This window comes from Bombus vancouverensis, chromosome 8 (genome assembly GCF_051014615.1).
Source record: "Bombus vancouverensis nearcticus chromosome 8, iyBomVanc1_principal, whole genome shotgun sequence".
In the NCBI taxonomy this organism is placed as follows: Eukaryota; Metazoa; Arthropoda; class Insecta; order Hymenoptera; family Apidae; genus Bombus; species Bombus vancouverensis.
The window spans coordinates 1,345,514-1,365,047 of NC_134918.1; the positions used below are offsets into that span (position 1 = coordinate 1,345,514).

General features: G+C 28.8%; 1 protein-coding gene across 2 annotated transcripts; it reads right to left on the bottom strand.

Annotated features, from left to right (window-relative positions):
• Positions 1-100: 100 nt before the first annotated feature.
• On the bottom strand, positions 101-17,250 carry LOC117164691 (uncharacterized). 2 transcript variants are annotated; one of them, XM_033347912.2, is made up of 6 exons: positions 17,114-17,250; positions 16,761-16,860; positions 16,056-16,175; positions 15,791-15,965; positions 15,045-15,161; positions 101-6,453 (listed from the first exon to the last, which is right to left on the bottom strand). In XM_033347912.2, the coding sequence occupies exons 2-6, from the start codon at positions 16,818-16,820 to the stop codon at positions 5,522-5,524; spliced, it is 1,404 nt and encodes a 467-aa protein (XP_033203803.2). In that variant the 5' UTR covers positions 16,821-16,860; positions 17,114-17,250; the 3' UTR covers positions 101-5,521. The 2 variants fall into 2 exon arrangements, with proteins under 2 accessions (XP_033203803.2, XP_033203802.2); XM_033347911.2 differs by lacking the exon at positions 17,114-17,250 and adding an exon at positions 16,949-17,093.
• Between the last annotated feature and the right edge of the window lie 2,284 nt (positions 17,251-19,534).

A 19,534-nucleotide genomic window follows, 5' to 3' on the forward strand; every position in this document is an offset into this window, starting at 1 on the left:
AAATTGAAAATAAGTTATACCAACATATTTAAAATAACATAAAAGATATTATAATAAATATTGATAATTAATCAATAGATGTTATAGAAGAGACTTGACGTTTATTTCAAGCTTCTACAATTATCTGTATTTTATTTTACTTCTTTAGCTTGTATTAGGTTGAAAATAATTAATACTAAATAGTATCTTTTCATACAACAAAAACTATATAATATGTACGTTGTTACTCTCCTACCGCACTGACAATGAGTGCTCTCCTTCTCGTTTTTATTTTTAAACACTATTTATATCAAATAAATAACTTATTTCGACATATATGTATGTATTTATTTCGGACAATAATAGTTATCTCTATCCAAAAGGAAAGAGAATTCGTAATAAAATATTTATTTTTTCAACATCTTGATTATAGAGCGTTACTTTTTGCGCATGGATGTTCTTAATATTAATTTCTTACGAATCAAGCCTATTTTAATTTTTGAAACTAATTTTGAAGTACTTCAAATAAACTTTATATGTATTAATCTTCGATTGCATTATTCTTTGAAATATAATAAAATATTTTGAAATTGTTAATTTATATGCCACGAAAGCATAGAAATATAATTTTTAAAACCCGTTTTATTTTCTTTGAGAATTTTTATTTGAAAAAAACCACTACAACATATGTATTTTGAACATGTGAAATAATATTTCGAAACAATTATTTTATTTATTATTTTGTAAATGACTAAATATTCGAGTCGTTTATTTAAAAGAATACAAGTATGCTAAAAGAAATGTATCAGTCCACACAAAAGAGAAAATCAAATTTATTCCGAAGTTATCTTAAAAAAACGAAATGAAAGAAATTTTTATGTCATTCTATATGTCGGGTTTACATTAGAATCAGAGTTAGGGGCGTGAAACGAATTTTCGTTCGGATTACACGTTGTCGTTATGCAATAGAGAAGACATTGACTAGTGCAAATACGATTATTATAGAATTAGACAAGTAACCGCGGTAATTAGATACTCGAGAAACTAATGACAATGATCCTAGGTTCAATAAAGAATCCGCGGTCAACGGGATGATAGATGAACATGCTCACGATATCTAAGTCGGACTCTTTGTTAAAACGAGGAATATCCACCGAGCGTACAGACACTAAGTAACTCGCTAATACGACCTCACGAGAGAATGATTTTCTGTCGCGATGATGCTGCGGAGGAAAACTATGATGGGGTGTGTCTAAGGACACGAGATCATCGGATTCGTCGAGGATAGCCTTCGTTCAGAAAGTGAGGGAAATTGACGTTGCTGATAATTGGTCAATTTCCATGTTGGTGGTTAGAAAAAGATGCTAGCCGCCCTCGAGGGAAAGCTGTACGTGTAGTGCGGCAACGCATCGACATCTGGCAATCATCTTACTCGAAGAATAGGATTTGCGTGTGGCGAACCACAGGACAGAAACCGTTGAAATGTTTACTATCGAGTGCCGCTACAACTATTTCTTTTTAAGGAGAGCTATACTATTACTCCATACCTTTGTTAGACAAAACGTTCATCCCTTGACCGCGACTACGTTCGGCGACTGGCTGTCGCTTCGAGCCAAGCTCATTATCACAAATCTCGAACAAATACAATCGGATCGAATGACGGCAATTGTTTAATTACGCCTATGATAGAATCTATATTACGGTGTTAAGGGATTTTCCCGAAGTTCCAAAGGGAAGGCTCCGATGTCCTTTCATCTCCGACATATATAAAACAAATAAATACAATTTCCTTCTTAATATCATTTCACAATATATTAATTAATATCTATATATTTTAATTTTGAATAACACTTACCTTAGAAATTCTCATTATAGAATATTTCGATATTCTCAAATATTTGATTATATTGAAGTATATCAGGTTATGCAAAGTATAAAATGAAATCTACGTGAATGTTTAAATAATTCATAACTCAGACATTTTCAAATATAAGTTACTATTATAAAATTACAATTACAAAATTCTACTAAAATACATATTACAACACTACTTTAATTAATTACTTTAAAAATAATAAATTCGAGTTTTCCTTCGTCATTCGTATATCTCAATTTTAAAAAATACCAATAAATCAATATAATAGAACTTATAAAAAGGAAAACAAACATAACGTGCAGTAGTTTGCAAATGTAATAATCGTATATTTGTTCTAATTTAATACTTCTTTGGCACAATACGCATCAGAAGGTACCTCGATCTGTAGAAATATCGAATGACCAACAGAATAATCTACAAATTCGTTTAACTTTTGGAGAAACAACATGGAATTCGTCGACCTTCTAATTCCTACCACAAGATTCATATCGAATAAAACGTAGGCAACAATTTTCACAGAATTTGGTTTATTCGTCTAAGCACAGGTGTAGCTTGATTGTAAGCGTATAGGTTTGTAGTTTGATTAAAAGAGAATTAAATATCACTTAAAAATGTAAAAATTTCACATTTTAAGAAAGTGCTCAAATCTTTTGTACCAATTCATTTGGAAAATAACATTTAATTAAATTAAAAAATTATTATTTAATTAGTCGATAATTATTTTTTAAATACTTTTTAATTATTTTTAATCGTCATTCATGTTATGTTACTTTCTTTTAATAAGTTCATTTTTTCATCCATACTTTTTCGATAATTTATATTTTCGATATTTTACGAAACTTTTCTTTTTGAACAAATATCTAACGACATTTTGAAATTGACAACAAAATTAAAAGTAAAAATTATTAATATTATAGTAAAGCTACTGACAATACTAGCGTGATGTCAAAGAACTCTTCCATTCAATTCAAAGTTTCGTAATATATCTAAAATAGAATAGATCAAAGAATTTCACATTAAACAGACATGTATACACATTGATACTATCTTATTAGTTGTTATTATTTTTCACAGAATACAAAATTTTGAACAAATTAATCCTGCTGCAATTTTATAATAATCAATTATATCTTGATCTCGATTCAATTTCAACCGAAACTGCTTTTGAAAAATCCTTAGCGACAGCGAAATTTAAATCATTCTACACAACGAAGAATGTAATTGACATTTTGAGTCCAATATTGATCTTCAAATATTTTTAATTTAATAAATGTTCTAGTTTTTGACAATCATTTAATATTCTGCAAATGACTCTCCAAAATAAAAATAATTTGGATTAAAAATAATTGTAAAAACGTTGGACAGTAAAAAATATGCTTAAAGGCGATGTTTCTCTAACAACGTATTTTTAGGAAATATGGAGCTACATTGAAATATTATTCGTTAAGTATCTCATTCTACACGAGAATAAAGAATATTTTATCATCTTGTTTAAATTATTTAATTATTTATATACAGAGTAATTAAATTAATCGTGTAATTTTGACTGTTATAAGAAAAGACATTTCAGAGAAATGTCACATGATACACATTTCATATAAAAAATCAGAGTTATAAGTTATTTGATGACTTAAAATTAGGTGAATTATCCTGTATAATAGGAATGTTAAAAAAGCAAGTATCTTACACTTTAAAAACTTACGATATCTACTAAAAAGAATAAAAAATGTTCAATCAACATTGGTTCTAAAATCAATACTTGTAGATAGCATAGAATATAATCTTAGCCCCCAAACTTAGTTTACTGAATTCTATTAATTTAATCAACTACATTATTTAATAACGTAGTTGAATTATAAAAGTAGAAAATGTGTATATATCTATCAAACAAGATAACACAATATTGAATATAAATGAAAAACAAATCAAACGTCTCTTTGAAATAAATAACAAAATGTTACGGTTGGCTATGATATTTTATTGATATTGGTGGTATCTTTCTTTAAACTTCAATTTCGATAAATATTTCTGTTTACGTGTGAATTTTATTATTAAATTTTATTAAATTTGATTTATATAATAAATGTTAATAATAGTATTACCACGAGACGTAAGTACCTAAATTGTTTGAAAATATAAAATTACGTTTTTGTTGAAAAAATTAATTATAGATTCAATATTGATTAAGCATCTTTTATTCCGCTTAATAAATATTGTAAGTTTTTAAAATTTCAGATCATTATTTTTTTATACTCTGTATATAAATGTAATACATATATAATGTACCAGAAATTTTATCTCGTTTGTTGGAGTAAATAAAACACGTATAGTAATCAGAAGAAAAATACGAAAGGATAAATAAAAACGGTGGAAATGCATTCGTTTCCGAGAGTAATCATCGTGACCAAATGTTATAACACAGAAATTATATAATAAGATACATAACACTGTATTAAAATCATATCGAACAAAAAAATACTGGAATAATAAACAAGAACCTTCTGCAAACATTAAACCGAAACTATTTTTCCCAAATTAATTTATTTTTTCAAATCAATCATTCATTCTTCCAATTTTTAGTTATTTTATATTAAGTAGATAAAAGAAAAAATGTTGAATGAAATTGAATATTAAATTTTAAAAATATTCAAAATACTAAGAACACAGAGTATCCCAGCTATCGTAGTACAATCAACAAATGCGTGATTCTACGTAAAAAATAACTCGAAGATATAAAATAAAAGTTTTTCATACGGAATTTTCATTTTTAATAAAATCGAATTTAAAAATTTGTTTGGTACAACACGTGAACTTGAATAATTACTTATTCGTATGCGCGTGAACAATCAGCAGGAAATTATTCCACATGCGAAAATTAGACAAAAATGTGGAATACAATTCTTCCGTTTAAAGTCTCGTTTTCAAGAAAATAGGCTTCGTATTTAACGTATTTAATTAAAAATTGATTTGATGTAATACGTGCATTTAACAAATTGTCGAATTTAATATTATCGGAAACGGAAATTGATCCTATGAAAAAATTGTATTCTGTTCCTGCACGTAGAATAACCTTATATCGATTATCTACTCTTGTGTAGCCTGGAATTAGCAAAGTTTAAATATATTTGACAAGTTTGGCAAATGTTATTCTATATTTTCAATTTGCTTTATCACGTAGAGTGTTATGTAATCATACCTTGATTACAGGGATACCCTGTATATTCTGCTAAGTCGGAACAAAAATATTAGGTATTGATCAATAGCCACGCAAGAATCTAAAATTCTTCATTCATTCCTTCAGAAACAAATCACGCCCATATCGCTTAAATAGAATACAGGCCTCCACGAAACAATCGAATTCGACGATACGATTCTCCTCAACTTTTACTAGTCTTCACAACGATAATTAGTAGGATAATTATCTAAACATCTTCTTCGTCTATTGAAGAATCAACCTACGACAAAATTCTATCTATGGACAGTCTCACTTATCTCATTTGTGGTAAAAAAACCAGACAGAATCCCTCAGTCAGTTCGAAAATGTGGAAAATAAGTCGACCGAAAAATTTTATTTCTCCACTCATCACTTATCGATAGAAAGAGAAACAAACCATAGAAAATGAGCAAATGTTATTCCAGTCGATTTTTCACATAAGTACACGTTCCTTAGCTTCTCCTCCAAATCGAGGTTTTATCTTTGAGCAACGCGTCGATGTCCTTCAAAATATCATCCGACGCCATGTCCAATGTCAAATAATCCTCTTCATTTACATTCAACAAACTGTCTGCTTCTTTAGAATCCACTACAGTGTACGTATCAACCGATTTCTTCGGTTCACTTATTTCTAATTGCACCTGATCCTCATTCGTGCTGCTATCACATAATCTAACCTCAACTTCATTCTTCCTAGGTCTACTATTCGAACTCATCGACTGTGATTCGTTCAATCTTTCCATAGAACTTGATTCGGGACTATTTCTACCAGATCCTTCTTTCTTTTCTTCGATTTGCTCCTCCTGGCCAATTTTTTCATCTCGTTCCTCACTGAGCAGCAAACTCAACCTCTTTGGAGATCTTCTGAGCTTCACAGGCGGCACACTGCTCGAGATGACGCTACGATCGTTATTACACTTCACTTTGCGCTTAGAAGTGTCCTCTTCTACATTTTCCAAACGTCTCTTCACTCCTCTAACAGAAATTGCTTCTTTAAATTCAGCTTCTGTTTCTACGGCGTCTTTCAGAAATCCTGTCGATTCCTTTGTATTGATTGAATCCATCGATTCTATGCTTCTGATTTTATTTTCTTCAAAACCTTTGTATTTTCGACGACGAATTTCATCCAGTGAAAGAACCTTGAAGTCCAATCCTTTTTTGTCGCTCGAATCGTTGTTCATTGACAGATACCGACAGATTTTTTTGGTCCTACGAGTCTTGATCTTCCCGCCACCAACATCATTCTGATAGTCTTCAGTCTGATAGGAATAGTAGGCGGCGCTTTCGGCTTGAATCTCCTCCAGACGAATCTCCTCGTATGTCTTGCAGTATGGTACCCTCAGCTGCGGCTTTACCGGAGACGGTACACTTTCATTGTCCGATTCTGGAAGAAACATACCACGAAATTGCGGAAATCTTTGTTTTATTATTGAACGAGAATGTTCCATTTTGTTGTTAAAATCCTTAGATATGTTTCATCTCTCGTTTATTTTACAACATTTTACAAATATTTTAAAAAATTTCTGTGTGTTTACTTTTGATTTGTTTAAGAATTTTCTTTTAAAAGTTTCTATTTATGTTTACTTTTGATTCGTTTCAAAATTCTATTTGGCGTCTCCCAAGCATCTTTTAGATTAGAATTATTTGAAAGGCTCTTAATTAACTCTAAAGTGAGCTTACTCTGAGTTTTGATCGTAGATTATTTCTGTTATTGTCTAATTGTCGTTTTTGGTAGATTGAAGTAGCCTTCGATCTCCGGTTGAGATTATGGGGAAAAGTTTGAGTTTGAAAATAGAAACAACGAAAATGTAGAGTACAATTCCAATACTTTGACCGATTTTCCTTGGATATGAGTTCGGTGATCCATCTCTCTCCTCCCTTTTTCTATCTTTTTTTGTGTCTTTCTTTTTCTTTTCGTTCCTTTTAACAATTTCTTATTTCCTACAGTTTAAGAGTAACTAGCACTAATTGTACAAACTTCTTTGATTTTACGTGATCAGGTAATCTATGCTTAAAATCCAATAGGTAAATTAGTATCGTCGTCGTTATCATCTCTTTGTGCTCCTTTCTCTCTTATTTCCTCTCTCTCTCTCTCTCTTTCTCTTTTTGGTTCTCTGTTTACTAATTACTTTTCAAAAATCTCTTTGAAAATTCGTCGCTTTTGGATTTTTTTCTAGTTCCCTCCAGGCTTCTTTCTCCACACAATTGGGAAGTACACGAACCAGCCAATATTTAAAACAATCTTTTCCTTTCTCTCTTTCTTTTATATAGATACATACATATGTATATGTATATGCAATATTGTGCAAAAATCTTAAGCCAGATATCAAATGGAAATCTTTTGTTTTTATTAAAAAATTTAATTTTCCTTTATTAAAAAATAAATTCCGTTTTAACTACGGGAGAAATATTTGACTCTAGCATTATTGGTAATTTGCTAAAAAAATATAAATTCAAGAGTTATTAATAATATATTGAAAAATATTTATTAACTTGAAATAATTGATATTTTGTGCAACTTTCTTTTGTTTTCCCTGAATAATATGTGAACAAATTTATTTTAAACTGTCATTTCTATTTTAACATTTCAAATAATTTTCACGTTTTTGATTTCCCTTTTCTAATTTAAAACACTATTCCTAAATAAATTGTGGATCGAGAAAACCTACAAACAAGAAGGGCCATAAAGACTTGTTCCTGTATAAAAATATTTTTTAAATGGCCTAAGAATTTTACAATGTATATGTATATATATAATACATATAATGTATATTGTATAACATATATATATATATATTTAATATATTTATTTATTTATATATATGGATATGAATATATATAAATATATAAATATTTTATATATATTTAATATAATGTTTAATATAATATTTAATATATATGTGTGTATATATATACTTATATAATAAATATTATAGATATATTAAAAATAAGAAAACGTGGATAAACGCACGACAATGGCACAACACAGTCAAAGAATCGATCATCGACAAAGAAAAAAGTTGACGATGAGAAAATAACCAAAAAATCCGAGTTTCGAGTGAAATTGTCGTCTAATTATCTTTAATTTAGTAGTTGTCGAAAAATCTCCCTTTTCTTGTTTTTCTTCTTTTCTTTTTTAACTGAGTACAATGTTTGTGAACATTTTACAAATTAATTTGATCATCCATTTGCAATCACGTGGATTAAATTATTCCGGACAACAATTCGGTCGTGAAAAAAAGGTATGTGTCACTATGCGGTATTCGCAATATCAAGTGTCGCAATGCATAGTTTTAACGCAAAAGAGCGGCAGACATGGTAAATTTCACAAAACACAAATTAGTAAGGATCAAATGCTTCGCAACACTCAATGAGAAATTCTGAAAAATTTTGAAACGCAATTTGAAAGAAAAACTATCACAAATAATATTTATTTCAACGCTGGGATTGCTTTTGCAATTTACTGATTATTTATTAGTCCAGGGCAATAGTGATGACTTTAAAACTAAACGAAATATTAAAATACATTATTTTGTAATTTTTAATCATTAAATCATTAATGAATCAATCAATTAAAAAATTACAGTGTTTTATAATTTTTAAATAGAATATTTCTTAATTTTTAATTAGATATTAAAGTATGATGCAATTGTTGTATAATAATGCCTTGGATAAATGCAAAAATAACTATTTGTGATAGTTTCAGATTCGATACAACAAATGCAAAAAAATAGGCCCAAAAAAACTATTCGACCAATGTAAAAAGACGATACAATTAATTTTATAAAACGCGAATCTTGTATCTTTATAAATAAATAATAAATTGGAAAAATTGTCTCTGTCACACTAGCATTATTTTCCCTTTCATTTCATGGCATCAAGTTTATTGGAATCCAAATAATCGTCTCGGTAAAAATTAATATTTTCCATTCGTTTACATGGATTAGTACGGAATTATTTATCGCATATTCAGCGTATAATCTCTCTACTTTTCTCTCTCTCTCTCTCGCTCTCTCTCCTCTCCTCTCCTCTCCTCTCCTCTCCTCTACTCATTCTCTGTCCGCCTGTCTATTTTGTCCGTCTGTCTGTCTGTCTGTCTGTCTGTCTGTCTGTCTGTCTGTTTCTCCCTCTCTCTCTCTCTCTCTCTCACTCTCTCTCTACTTTCTCAACCCCCACTTTCTCACTTTTAATCGAATCAGTTTTTATTTTTGAAATTGAAGAGACTTGCTCACCTTTTGTTTCATCGTCAATCGCCAAACAAAGGCTTACAAGTTATTTTAAACGAATTCAACGACAATTTCCTTCGTTCTTTATTAATTTTTCAATGAAATGATTCAATCATTAAAAACTATATAATTTCTTGCATTTTTAATATAGGATAATTCTTTTTGTGTTAATTATTTCAATAATTATATTTTCCTGTTAATATTTTGCAAATTTTTCTTTTTGTGAATATAGATATTGGAATAGAGACATATTTTTGAAATTGCCGTTGACCAAGCATCGCACGCGCGACTTCGAGAACACATGCGTTACAATTCGAGGAAAAATACGCAAATAAGTAACAATATATATCAATACAACAGAGATACGAATGACAGACAATAACGGTCATGCCGCTGCAATGACGACTTTTGGTAACAATAAATAAAAAAGGAAAAGGAACAAAACAGAAAAAAAAGTCATCTATCGACGAAGTAATATAATATAATTCGAATAAAGATTCATCTCCCGAATGGGGGACAATGATTTAAGAACAATTTGCAGCTGAACGCACACGATAACTAACAATTAAAAATAAAAATAATTCACAGATCAAAGAAAAACAAAAAAGCATATTGAACACCCCTTAAAACGGAGAAAAAAACACAACTCGAGAAGCATGTTACAAAAGGGAAAAAAAGGAAAGCTTTAAAATTTGAGACCTTTGAAAAATACCAACGAAACAAAAAAGAATTTATATAAAGAGTGTTATTATATAAATTGCAATGATCGACCGAGAAATTTTTCTTTTATAAAATACAGTAGAAAACGAAAACGTAAATTACCGATCCTGTGATAAGCGAATGATTTTGTAATCAACGACTCTTTCAATCAATCGAAAGAATCTCACGGTAATTAATTGTAAATCAAGCCAAACCAGCGTCGTTTGATTGGCTGAACGTTGACACGAACGAAACAAACGATATATTAAAATTACTAATGTTATTCGACTATAATAAATAGCGATTAAAGGTCGTCGCCGGCGGCACGAGTCCAGCTACTGATCTTTTTTCTCTCTTTTTCTTTTCTTTCCTTCTCCTCGCTCGTTAAACGTACTAAGTTAAGTTTTACACTATTTCGTCTCTCAATAAGCACGCACACACACATTCGCCAAGAGGTGGCACGCATTACAGGCCCTGTGCTTTGAAAAGAACATGCGATAATTGCACTTGCTGCGCGAGAACGGGTCAAAAGACGATCTTGTTGCATTTCAAACAATCATTTAACTCTGCATCTATTTTCGACAGTATAGCGTGCCTGTCACGGAACTTTTTCTCATTCTTCACGTCTTTCGCCATTCTCTGACTTCTTTCTAACTCTCGCGAACGCGATCCTCTATTTCTCATTATTTGCAAATATATTACAAAAACATATATTGGGAAACAATTATTTCAATAATTACAATGTAATGTAATTATCAAACTGACTTGTATCGTACTATTATCGCGTATTTTGTTCTTTTTCATTTTTTTCTTTTAAATGAATATTTTTTCCTGACAGGAGACTGTTAATAGCGAAAAAAAAGGAAAAAAGCGAAAAATCGAGAAATTTCTCGTACATACACGCACTCTCTCACTTATTATATCGCCTATAATATATAATTTTTCTTTTTTTCAAGCTTATCCGCATTTCTCATTCTTCTTTTCATTCCTTCTCCCTTCTCCATGCACGTTTCTTGATCTACATCACAAATTTTGTTCTTTTCATTCGCATATTTATGTTCAAGAGTTAAACAAAAAAATACAAAGATCCTGCAGTGTTATCTTGAGATTCAAGATCACTGCTATTCCTATCTCAAACTAATAGGTTCTTTTCTTTTTCTATTCTAACCCTTCTTTGTTGTTGCTGTTTTTGCTTTCATCGAAATCAAAAAGAGAAATTCAATAAAAGGTAAAGACAAAAATTTAGGCACTAGAACGTAGAATTCTACCCGTATAAAACCGCAGAATCAATAATAATCCCGAATTTATCGATTTTGTGATCGATGATGACATTCAGACACGGCGACGATTAATTTCGATCGTGGATATATCATTTAGCAGTTAAATAGAATATAATTACTTCGTCATGCTGTACGATAGTCTCGTAATGCAGATTACACTTAATTTTTTTTTTATTTTCATCATATCTCTTCGTGCGGATCTAGGCGCAAATAGTATTCCGTAATAAAAATAAGGAATATATGTATATTCATATATATATGTACATATATATTCTTGCTTTCATTGGGATCTAGAATATTTTTATGATAAGAAATTCTACGTCTTTTTTCCTCTTTTTTAAATATTTCTAATAATGAAGCAATTATATAATTATTACTCGATCACGATGCGACTGAAACAAAATTTACACGTACTATTCCACCAAGTTCCGCTCTTATTTCTCTTTTTTTATTATTTTTTTTTCTTTTTCTTTTTTAAGAGTACGTATATGTAAATATGTATCTGTGTATGCATGCAATACGTGATATAAAGTTGCATTTTCCTCTTTCCTTAGGAATTATCTCGTTTTTATGTATAAATACACAAATATATATTTGTGACGATATATATTCATATATTTATACTCGTAGCTTTTTCGTATTTATATTATATAACCTCACTGTTCGATCGTTTATTTGATATTCCCGTGCGATCTCCTTCGCTTTCTGCTCTAATCTTCTTAATCGCTGATTCATCGTAGGAAAACGAAGTACAAGAATATCCAACATAATCGAATAACGATATCATCGGCGAAAGAAACGAATCTAAGCTATAAAATTTCCCTCGGTCGAGATCGAACGATTAACATTCACTTATCAACAAATTTGAAAAAACTCGTTAAAAGGAATCATCAGAATAAAAAGTTCTCTTAATCCCGATGCTGTCATTAATTTCTCATTCGTTCTCGTTCACCATGGAGATTTCTTACATTTTCGATAATTGAAACTTTGAGTAAAACGAAACATGCTGCAAGATTTTATGTTTACGTTAGAATTTCTTTTTATACAGATTCAAGATTCGTGTTGTCTCGTGCAGCGTGATTCGATGAAAAATATTCGTTTCCCTCTTTTATACATCGAAAGATTTAGAAGCGATTTTCTTTCCTTTCTGTTTGTACAACACAACAAAATTTTGATACAACACGCTGCTATTAACAAATTTCGTCTAGACACGAATAGCTATACTGCTATTGCTCGTTTTATACTTATTATCCCATGCCATTTGAAAACTCGCTAATTCGTGTGGGAAGCCAAAACATATGAAGGCATTTATCATATTTCTTTCATGTGTACGCGCTATATTATAAATCAAGGCTGGGATATTACGATTGAATCAGATACTGCTTATACATATGTATATATATCCTTATAAATGAAGGTTCATATATCTTTGTTCGTTCTTGTTCGTCCATCTCGCCTTTATCGTCTTTCTTTCTTCTCAAACGAAAAACATTATTACGAATCGCATGTAAAAAATACATACAACACTATACCAAAAAGAAATGCGCGTATGTGCACATATATCTGGGGCAGTATTCGACTCGAATAATATTTTTCTCTCGCTTACGCTTCATCTAGCTCAAAGCATAACCGTATTAAAAATCACAAACAAAAAATTAGTACATGTTAGAATAATCTTTTTTTGGATTTTTTGTTTTTTTTTCATCAATTTGCACAAATGGTTATGCTTCAAGGGCATCTCACTGATGAAAGAAGTATCCTTTCTTTTGAGCCTTTTTCAAACGATCAAACATCAAACATATGAAAACTCAGTCTCAATTAAAAACTAAACAAACTACTTCACCCTAAACCAGTCTCGGATGTCGAATTGGTTATCAAGAAATCTGTGCGAGTTCAAATCGTGTGTGTGTGGCAAAGCGACGACCCATAGCTATCTTCTTATTTCATCCAGTATAGGTTCGTGTTTCGTTAGTGTTATAGCACAACGAAAAGACGTGAGTACTCCGATCTTGTTTTTTCTATTATGCGGCATTCGGGAAAATTCAAGGCTCATCGCGCTGCCGCTGGAGAAAGATAGCCATAGGCAGTTAGAGGGCTACAGGCAAAGTTTAGATATAGCAGCCCCTGCAAAAATTGATATTCAAATCTACGTTTTTTTTTTTTTTGCTTTTTTCGTTCTATTCTGTTCTTTTTTGTTTTTTTTTTTCCTTTAGTTTATGATTAGGTTACCATGCTCATTTTTGATGATACAGTTACTCTCAACTTTTCTAATTTATAATATAATTATAATGTAACCATAACTGTGTTCAAATATAGATGTAAATTCTGATTACAACTAGTCGGTAAATTTAAACCAATATCACTGAGAACACAGAGTTATCGGATCAATCTAAATGTTGCATGTTATCCCTCTTCCCCATGGTATACACTGTATGTGTATACAAAATTATATGTGTAATTTAATCATTATATTGAAACAACACACACCTTTGACTATAATTCTTAAAGTGTTATGTACACAAATGTACGAAATGATCTTTCAAAGAAATCCTTCACATGTCAATATAATTTTATAACCTTATTCTATCCAATAATAAAGACGACGATATAGTTCACCTATTGCTTTTTCACTACATATTCATAACTAATGAAATATTCTTCTTGCATATATTTATATATATAATTTCATATATATCTTTATCTCTCTTTCATTTTTTATGTAAGCTAAATAAAAACTATTAATATTTTATTATATGTATCAATAAATTCTAAGTAGTGCAGTCTTTATTATTGAAGAGGAAATTTAAAACGTATCTTGTGGAAATTTACAATACATCAATATGTATCTGACACTATAAAAAGCCATTACTATTAGCAAAATATCATATAAGTTTTTAGTGACATTGATGCAGCTTAAGCTGTTTTCTCATAATGAACTTGTCTTTTTTTTCTTTTTCTTTCTTAAATAACTTAATTATATTAATTTACAAGTCTTGTATGAATCAGATAAATTAAGTGAAAATCGATTAAGTATCGGAAATGTACTAACATTCCTGGTGCTCAATCAATATAAAAATCTGTAATCAATTTTACTGCAAAATAGAAAGTATAACTTTTTCACTTTTGCATATAAAGCATTGTATATGTTGTACGTTTATACAATACTTTACACCAGCTTTTTTTAAAAGACAATGTTTAGTTGTTTCATATAATTTTATCTGTGTTTCTCTCCCTTGTTTTAATATTTCATTAACGTATTTTTTCTATACTGGTTATTGGTCGATAGAAACTTACATTGTTACAATTAGGGCATTCCCGGTAATTTTAAAATCGTCTATATGACGTCATTTCAAGGTATGGGAAAGGAAATCTTGATGTTTGAGGTTGAGAAGTTTGCTGAGTATGAATAGGTGAATATGATGGCTGCTGAAGCAGCGGAGAATTCTGTTGATTTTGTAGTGGAGACAATGACTGTCCAGGAGAATGTGAATGTAAATTTTGTGGGTGAGAAAATGATAATGCATGATGGCAAGGGGAAGTTTGTGAGTTTTGTACATTAGCTTGTGGTATATTCAAATTGTTCGTAATGTTAATATTGTTTAGTATGTTGAGACTGTTAGACACGTTATTAGGGATTGTCAGGTTACTCGGAATACTCAGTGCATTAGGAATATTTATGCTTGTTTGTAGATTAGGTGGAAGGGAAAGAGTAGCCGACGTAAGATAATGTACGCTGAAAGATGGACGGGGGGGCTAGTAAAGCCTCATACCTTCTTCAAATTTGACGATAAGAGGATCAACAGCTGGACTACCAATAAAACTGCCTGCTTCACTGCTTCCTCTACCTTGATCTGACTCAGTACTACTACCATCATATTTTGTGTCATCTGTTAGTAATGAAAAAAGACCTTATAAAATAAATGAAAATAACAACATAAGGTTATAAAATATTGTAAAATCATAATTTACAGGGTATTCTAAAACAAAACAATTAAATAATTAAATAATATATTTTATGAATATATATAACAGAAATTTAAAATTTATTAATTAATTATAATGAATATATTAATCATGAAAATATCATTGACCTTTTATTTTATTTTATTCCTGTATGAAAGGTTATAAAAACAATAATGTATCGCATAACATTCGTGAGAAAGTTCAACATAATATAGAAACAAAATATGCAGAATGTTACATTTAATATTTCATTAATAAATAATAAAGCTCTCATTAAAAACAAGAACAGCATTTTGAGATGTAAAATTAATTAAAGTTACAATACTTTAAAATAATACATATAATTAAAATAAACAATTTAGTTAAACACTGTTGATTTACTTTCATACTGAAATATTAACAAATCTGCTATTACTTCATACTGAATATTCTCATTTAAACATATTTGTTAATAAAATATTTTCCATATTTATGTAATATGCTTGTTTTATATATTGACATAATTTGATTGTTTAATTTTGAAATACCCCATATGATAACATAATACTCTTACCTTGACGATTTGACCATTCTTGATTCATTGTTTTTGATGTTAAATCAAAATTTTTTACTGGATTAATAGGATCATTAGTAATTGTACGAGCGTTTTTATGCATAAATGAACAGTGTGGCTTTCTACAACCGCCAGGTTGTGTTTCCCAATAACACGGGATTGATTTGCGATTTTTCTATTCGAACAAGTAACAAAGAAACATTAGTAAACTATTTAAAATTCCAATTAATGATTTATTTATCTGTAATATTTGAATGATGCTTACTCTTAATTCCATATGCCTAAAGTTACAATGTTCATCAAAGCATTTGCCCTGCTTCCAATATACGCACATTGTTTCACAACCCAAGGCGGATGGTTCATGTCTAAATGGACAGTTATCACCCTACAAATATAATTATAAATTAACAAAAAAGACAAATAATAAAATACAGATACATCAAAAGTATAATAATAATGAACTAACAAAGAATTGTTATAATTAGTTGCAGTGCTCATGTACAATGTAAATACTGCAACAATCTATAATTCAAACTTCAACAATTCAAAATTCAACAGTTAACGTTATTTCATATAATTTCTCATAATACATTATGAAAATAAATATTTAATTATTTATACATAATGACAAACATCACAATTTTCAATTAATATTACCATCATGAGTAACAAAAATTGTTTCGGACACGAACATAGTAAACAATATACGACAGTTAAATTTTTCAAAGTAAAAAAAGTTCAAAGTAATCATGAAATGAAGAAATACAACTGTTGTAATATATAAATAACACGATTCACTAATTATTTTAAAACGACGGATGATATCGTAGAGCCTGCCACCAACATGGCCGATCTAACCTCGCGAATTCAATGTATCAGAAACAATATGGAACAAATCTATCCAACATTTAAAATTTTACGGTGATGATTAAATACAACGAATGTTTCGTGCATTTTATATTTTACATACCTTTGTGCATGTTGAGTAATAGAAAAAATAACAGTCGGTATTCTTATGACTGTGCTCCATTTGCAAGAACCGATAGAAAGATGAGTGATCGTGTTCTTTACTGAAAAGAGAATATTTATACAGATCACTATTAAATGTCACATTTCGTAGGAATAAAGCAAAAAAGATCAAAGTGAAGTATCCATTACCACTTTGTGCGAAACATGATTACAACTTATAGTGTATCGTGTTCAACCGCCAGATCCAATGTTATGGAAAATTAATTTGAATGTAGAGGTTTCGCAACCACCAATATTTGTACCGACGATAATGACCTTTTTTCATCATGTATTCAATATATATTCATTACTTACGTGTGATGGCAGTGATTCCTAGGATGACTTCTTTTTTGCCCCTTCGCTTTGACCCACACACTAAATCAACTCGCACACAGATTCAAGTAAATAGTTCGACCGTGGCACTTGTCGCCCCTTTCGTTAGTGACGCTATTCGCTACCGCTACAGATACGATGGCGTAAACTTCCGAGAAAACACGGAACTACACGACTTGTTACGCGCCCTTTTTGAATTAGTACAATTATTACACAGCTATAGTGACTCATGAATGAAGTTAAAAGCTTTTATATACAATTGTATATGTCATATAAATTATTTTCAAACGTTACTAACACTTTCATGAGACACAACTATGATGATTATATTGATCAAATTTGAAACCAATCCGAAAATGCATGTAAAAGTTGTAGAAGTTTTATATATATATATATATATATATATATATATATATATATATATATATAAAAGTTTTTTTATCGTAAGTATTTCGTGAGCTACTTTACATGCTAAAATGATGATTTATGTAACATGTTTGATTTTCAGCTAATAATACCATTAAATAATATACCGTTGCTAAGAAATAATAAATATTATCTGAACTAAGCTAAAACAAATTATGCACATTATATAATATATAATATAATAAATGAAATAAGTAATTATTTACATCTTTATTTTATTTACATCTGTAAGTTTAGAACAGATTTTTATAAATTGCAATACATTTGTTATAATATGTATTTAACGAAAATAAATACAAAATATTCAGCCAAAGAAGTATTCAAAAATAATTTCTTTGAGCTGTATTACATTCATATTTAACCATAAAATAATATTATATATAAAATGATTAATAAATACACTTAAGTTAATGATTTACAATTTAATTGCATATTTAAAGTAATATAACAGTCACAAATTGTATAGTAGAGATACTAACATATAATATTTTTACAAATGATTTTATAAATATACACTTTTAATACTTAACGTCAATATTAAGTACATTACCTGTATTATACACTATTTGATTACAAAATTATAAAATAATTGCATTTAAAAATTATGTTTGAATAAATATATATAATATTTAAAATAATGTGTTTCTTAAGCTAGAATTTAACAAATAAAGTTAAATATTGAAATATAGTTACTTAAATACTATAATTATCACAGAATTACTGCAAGATAATAATTTTTTTAACATAAATTCATCGAAAGTGACAAAATTTATTCATAACAATATAATAGTTACATCCTAAAATATTCATATAAAGAGAAAACAGAAATTTGAACAATGTGTAATTAAATCGACTAAGTAGAAAAATAATTTATCAAAATAAATACTTTAAAATCATTAAAATAACGTCTTAAATCTTATTTTATTATAAAGATAACTTATATTCAATCATAAAATTTTAATTTTTCGTATATTAAACAACATATAAAGCTTAGAAGTAATATATGCTTTATATACAACAATATAAATATTGTTTTCAATAAAGATATTTGCAGAAATCAAAATACAATAACAATGAAAAAGAAGCATTTTAAATTAATATTTTTAACAAACATATTTGATAAAATTATACAATATTACAATGTAACAAATATATAATATTTAAAAGATTCAAGCATTATTCTTTTAGGGACTAAACATACATAATTGTATAGTAAGAAAGTAAAGATTTATTATAATTAAATTAAAACTTGAATATTCCGTTATAAGACATAGATTATAAGAACATATCAATGTTTAAACGTGATGTGTACATCAAAAATTTTTGCGTTTTAATTTTTTTACATACTCAGATATGTAAGATATGTACAGACAACTATAAATGTACAGTTCATTCCACTATAATATATGTAACATATAATATATTTTCATAATAGACTCAAATTTTTCCCTATATATGATTCTGTGATCATGTCCCAAAATATTTTAATTTAGCATATTGTAATAAACACAACAAAAAATTCTTTAATCATAAAAATTTAATATAAAATTTTAAATACAAGATCTTAGAAACATAACATTTTACAAAATAAAACATAATAAGTAGAACTTACATTTAATCATAGAGATAAAATACAAAAATTTTAATCTAATCGAATAGTTAAATATCCTGACTAAGTAAACAAATATTATACAACGAAATCAAGACTTTTATGTTCTGCATAATACTTAAGTGTAAACAAATTATTCTTCCAACATCTCATATTAATGTGAATTAATTAAAAAATTTTATTTTACTTTTTTATTTTAAAAAAACTGACACTAAATTTAATAAATTTGTTATAGTGGAGAAAACTGTTTTTGTTTTCGTTTTGTTTGAAAAAAATCAGATTTTTAAAATAAAAAAAATCTAACTAGCAATTGTCATTAATACACATTAGAAAAATACCTCACTGTTTTGTAACAAAAGGATTGGCCA

Bases quoted from the DNA above. Each gene is read 5' to 3' on its own strand.
- LOC117164691 (XM_033347911.2), bottom strand. The intron at 15,162-15,790 runs GTAAGAGTATTA...CATTACTAACAG, and splicing joins AGAATGGTCAAATCGTCAAG to ATGACACAAAATATGATGGT. The intron at 6,454-15,044 runs GTATGAGGCTTT...TGTTTCTTCCAG, and splicing joins TATCGTCAAATTTGAAGAAG to AATCGGACAATGAAAGTGTA.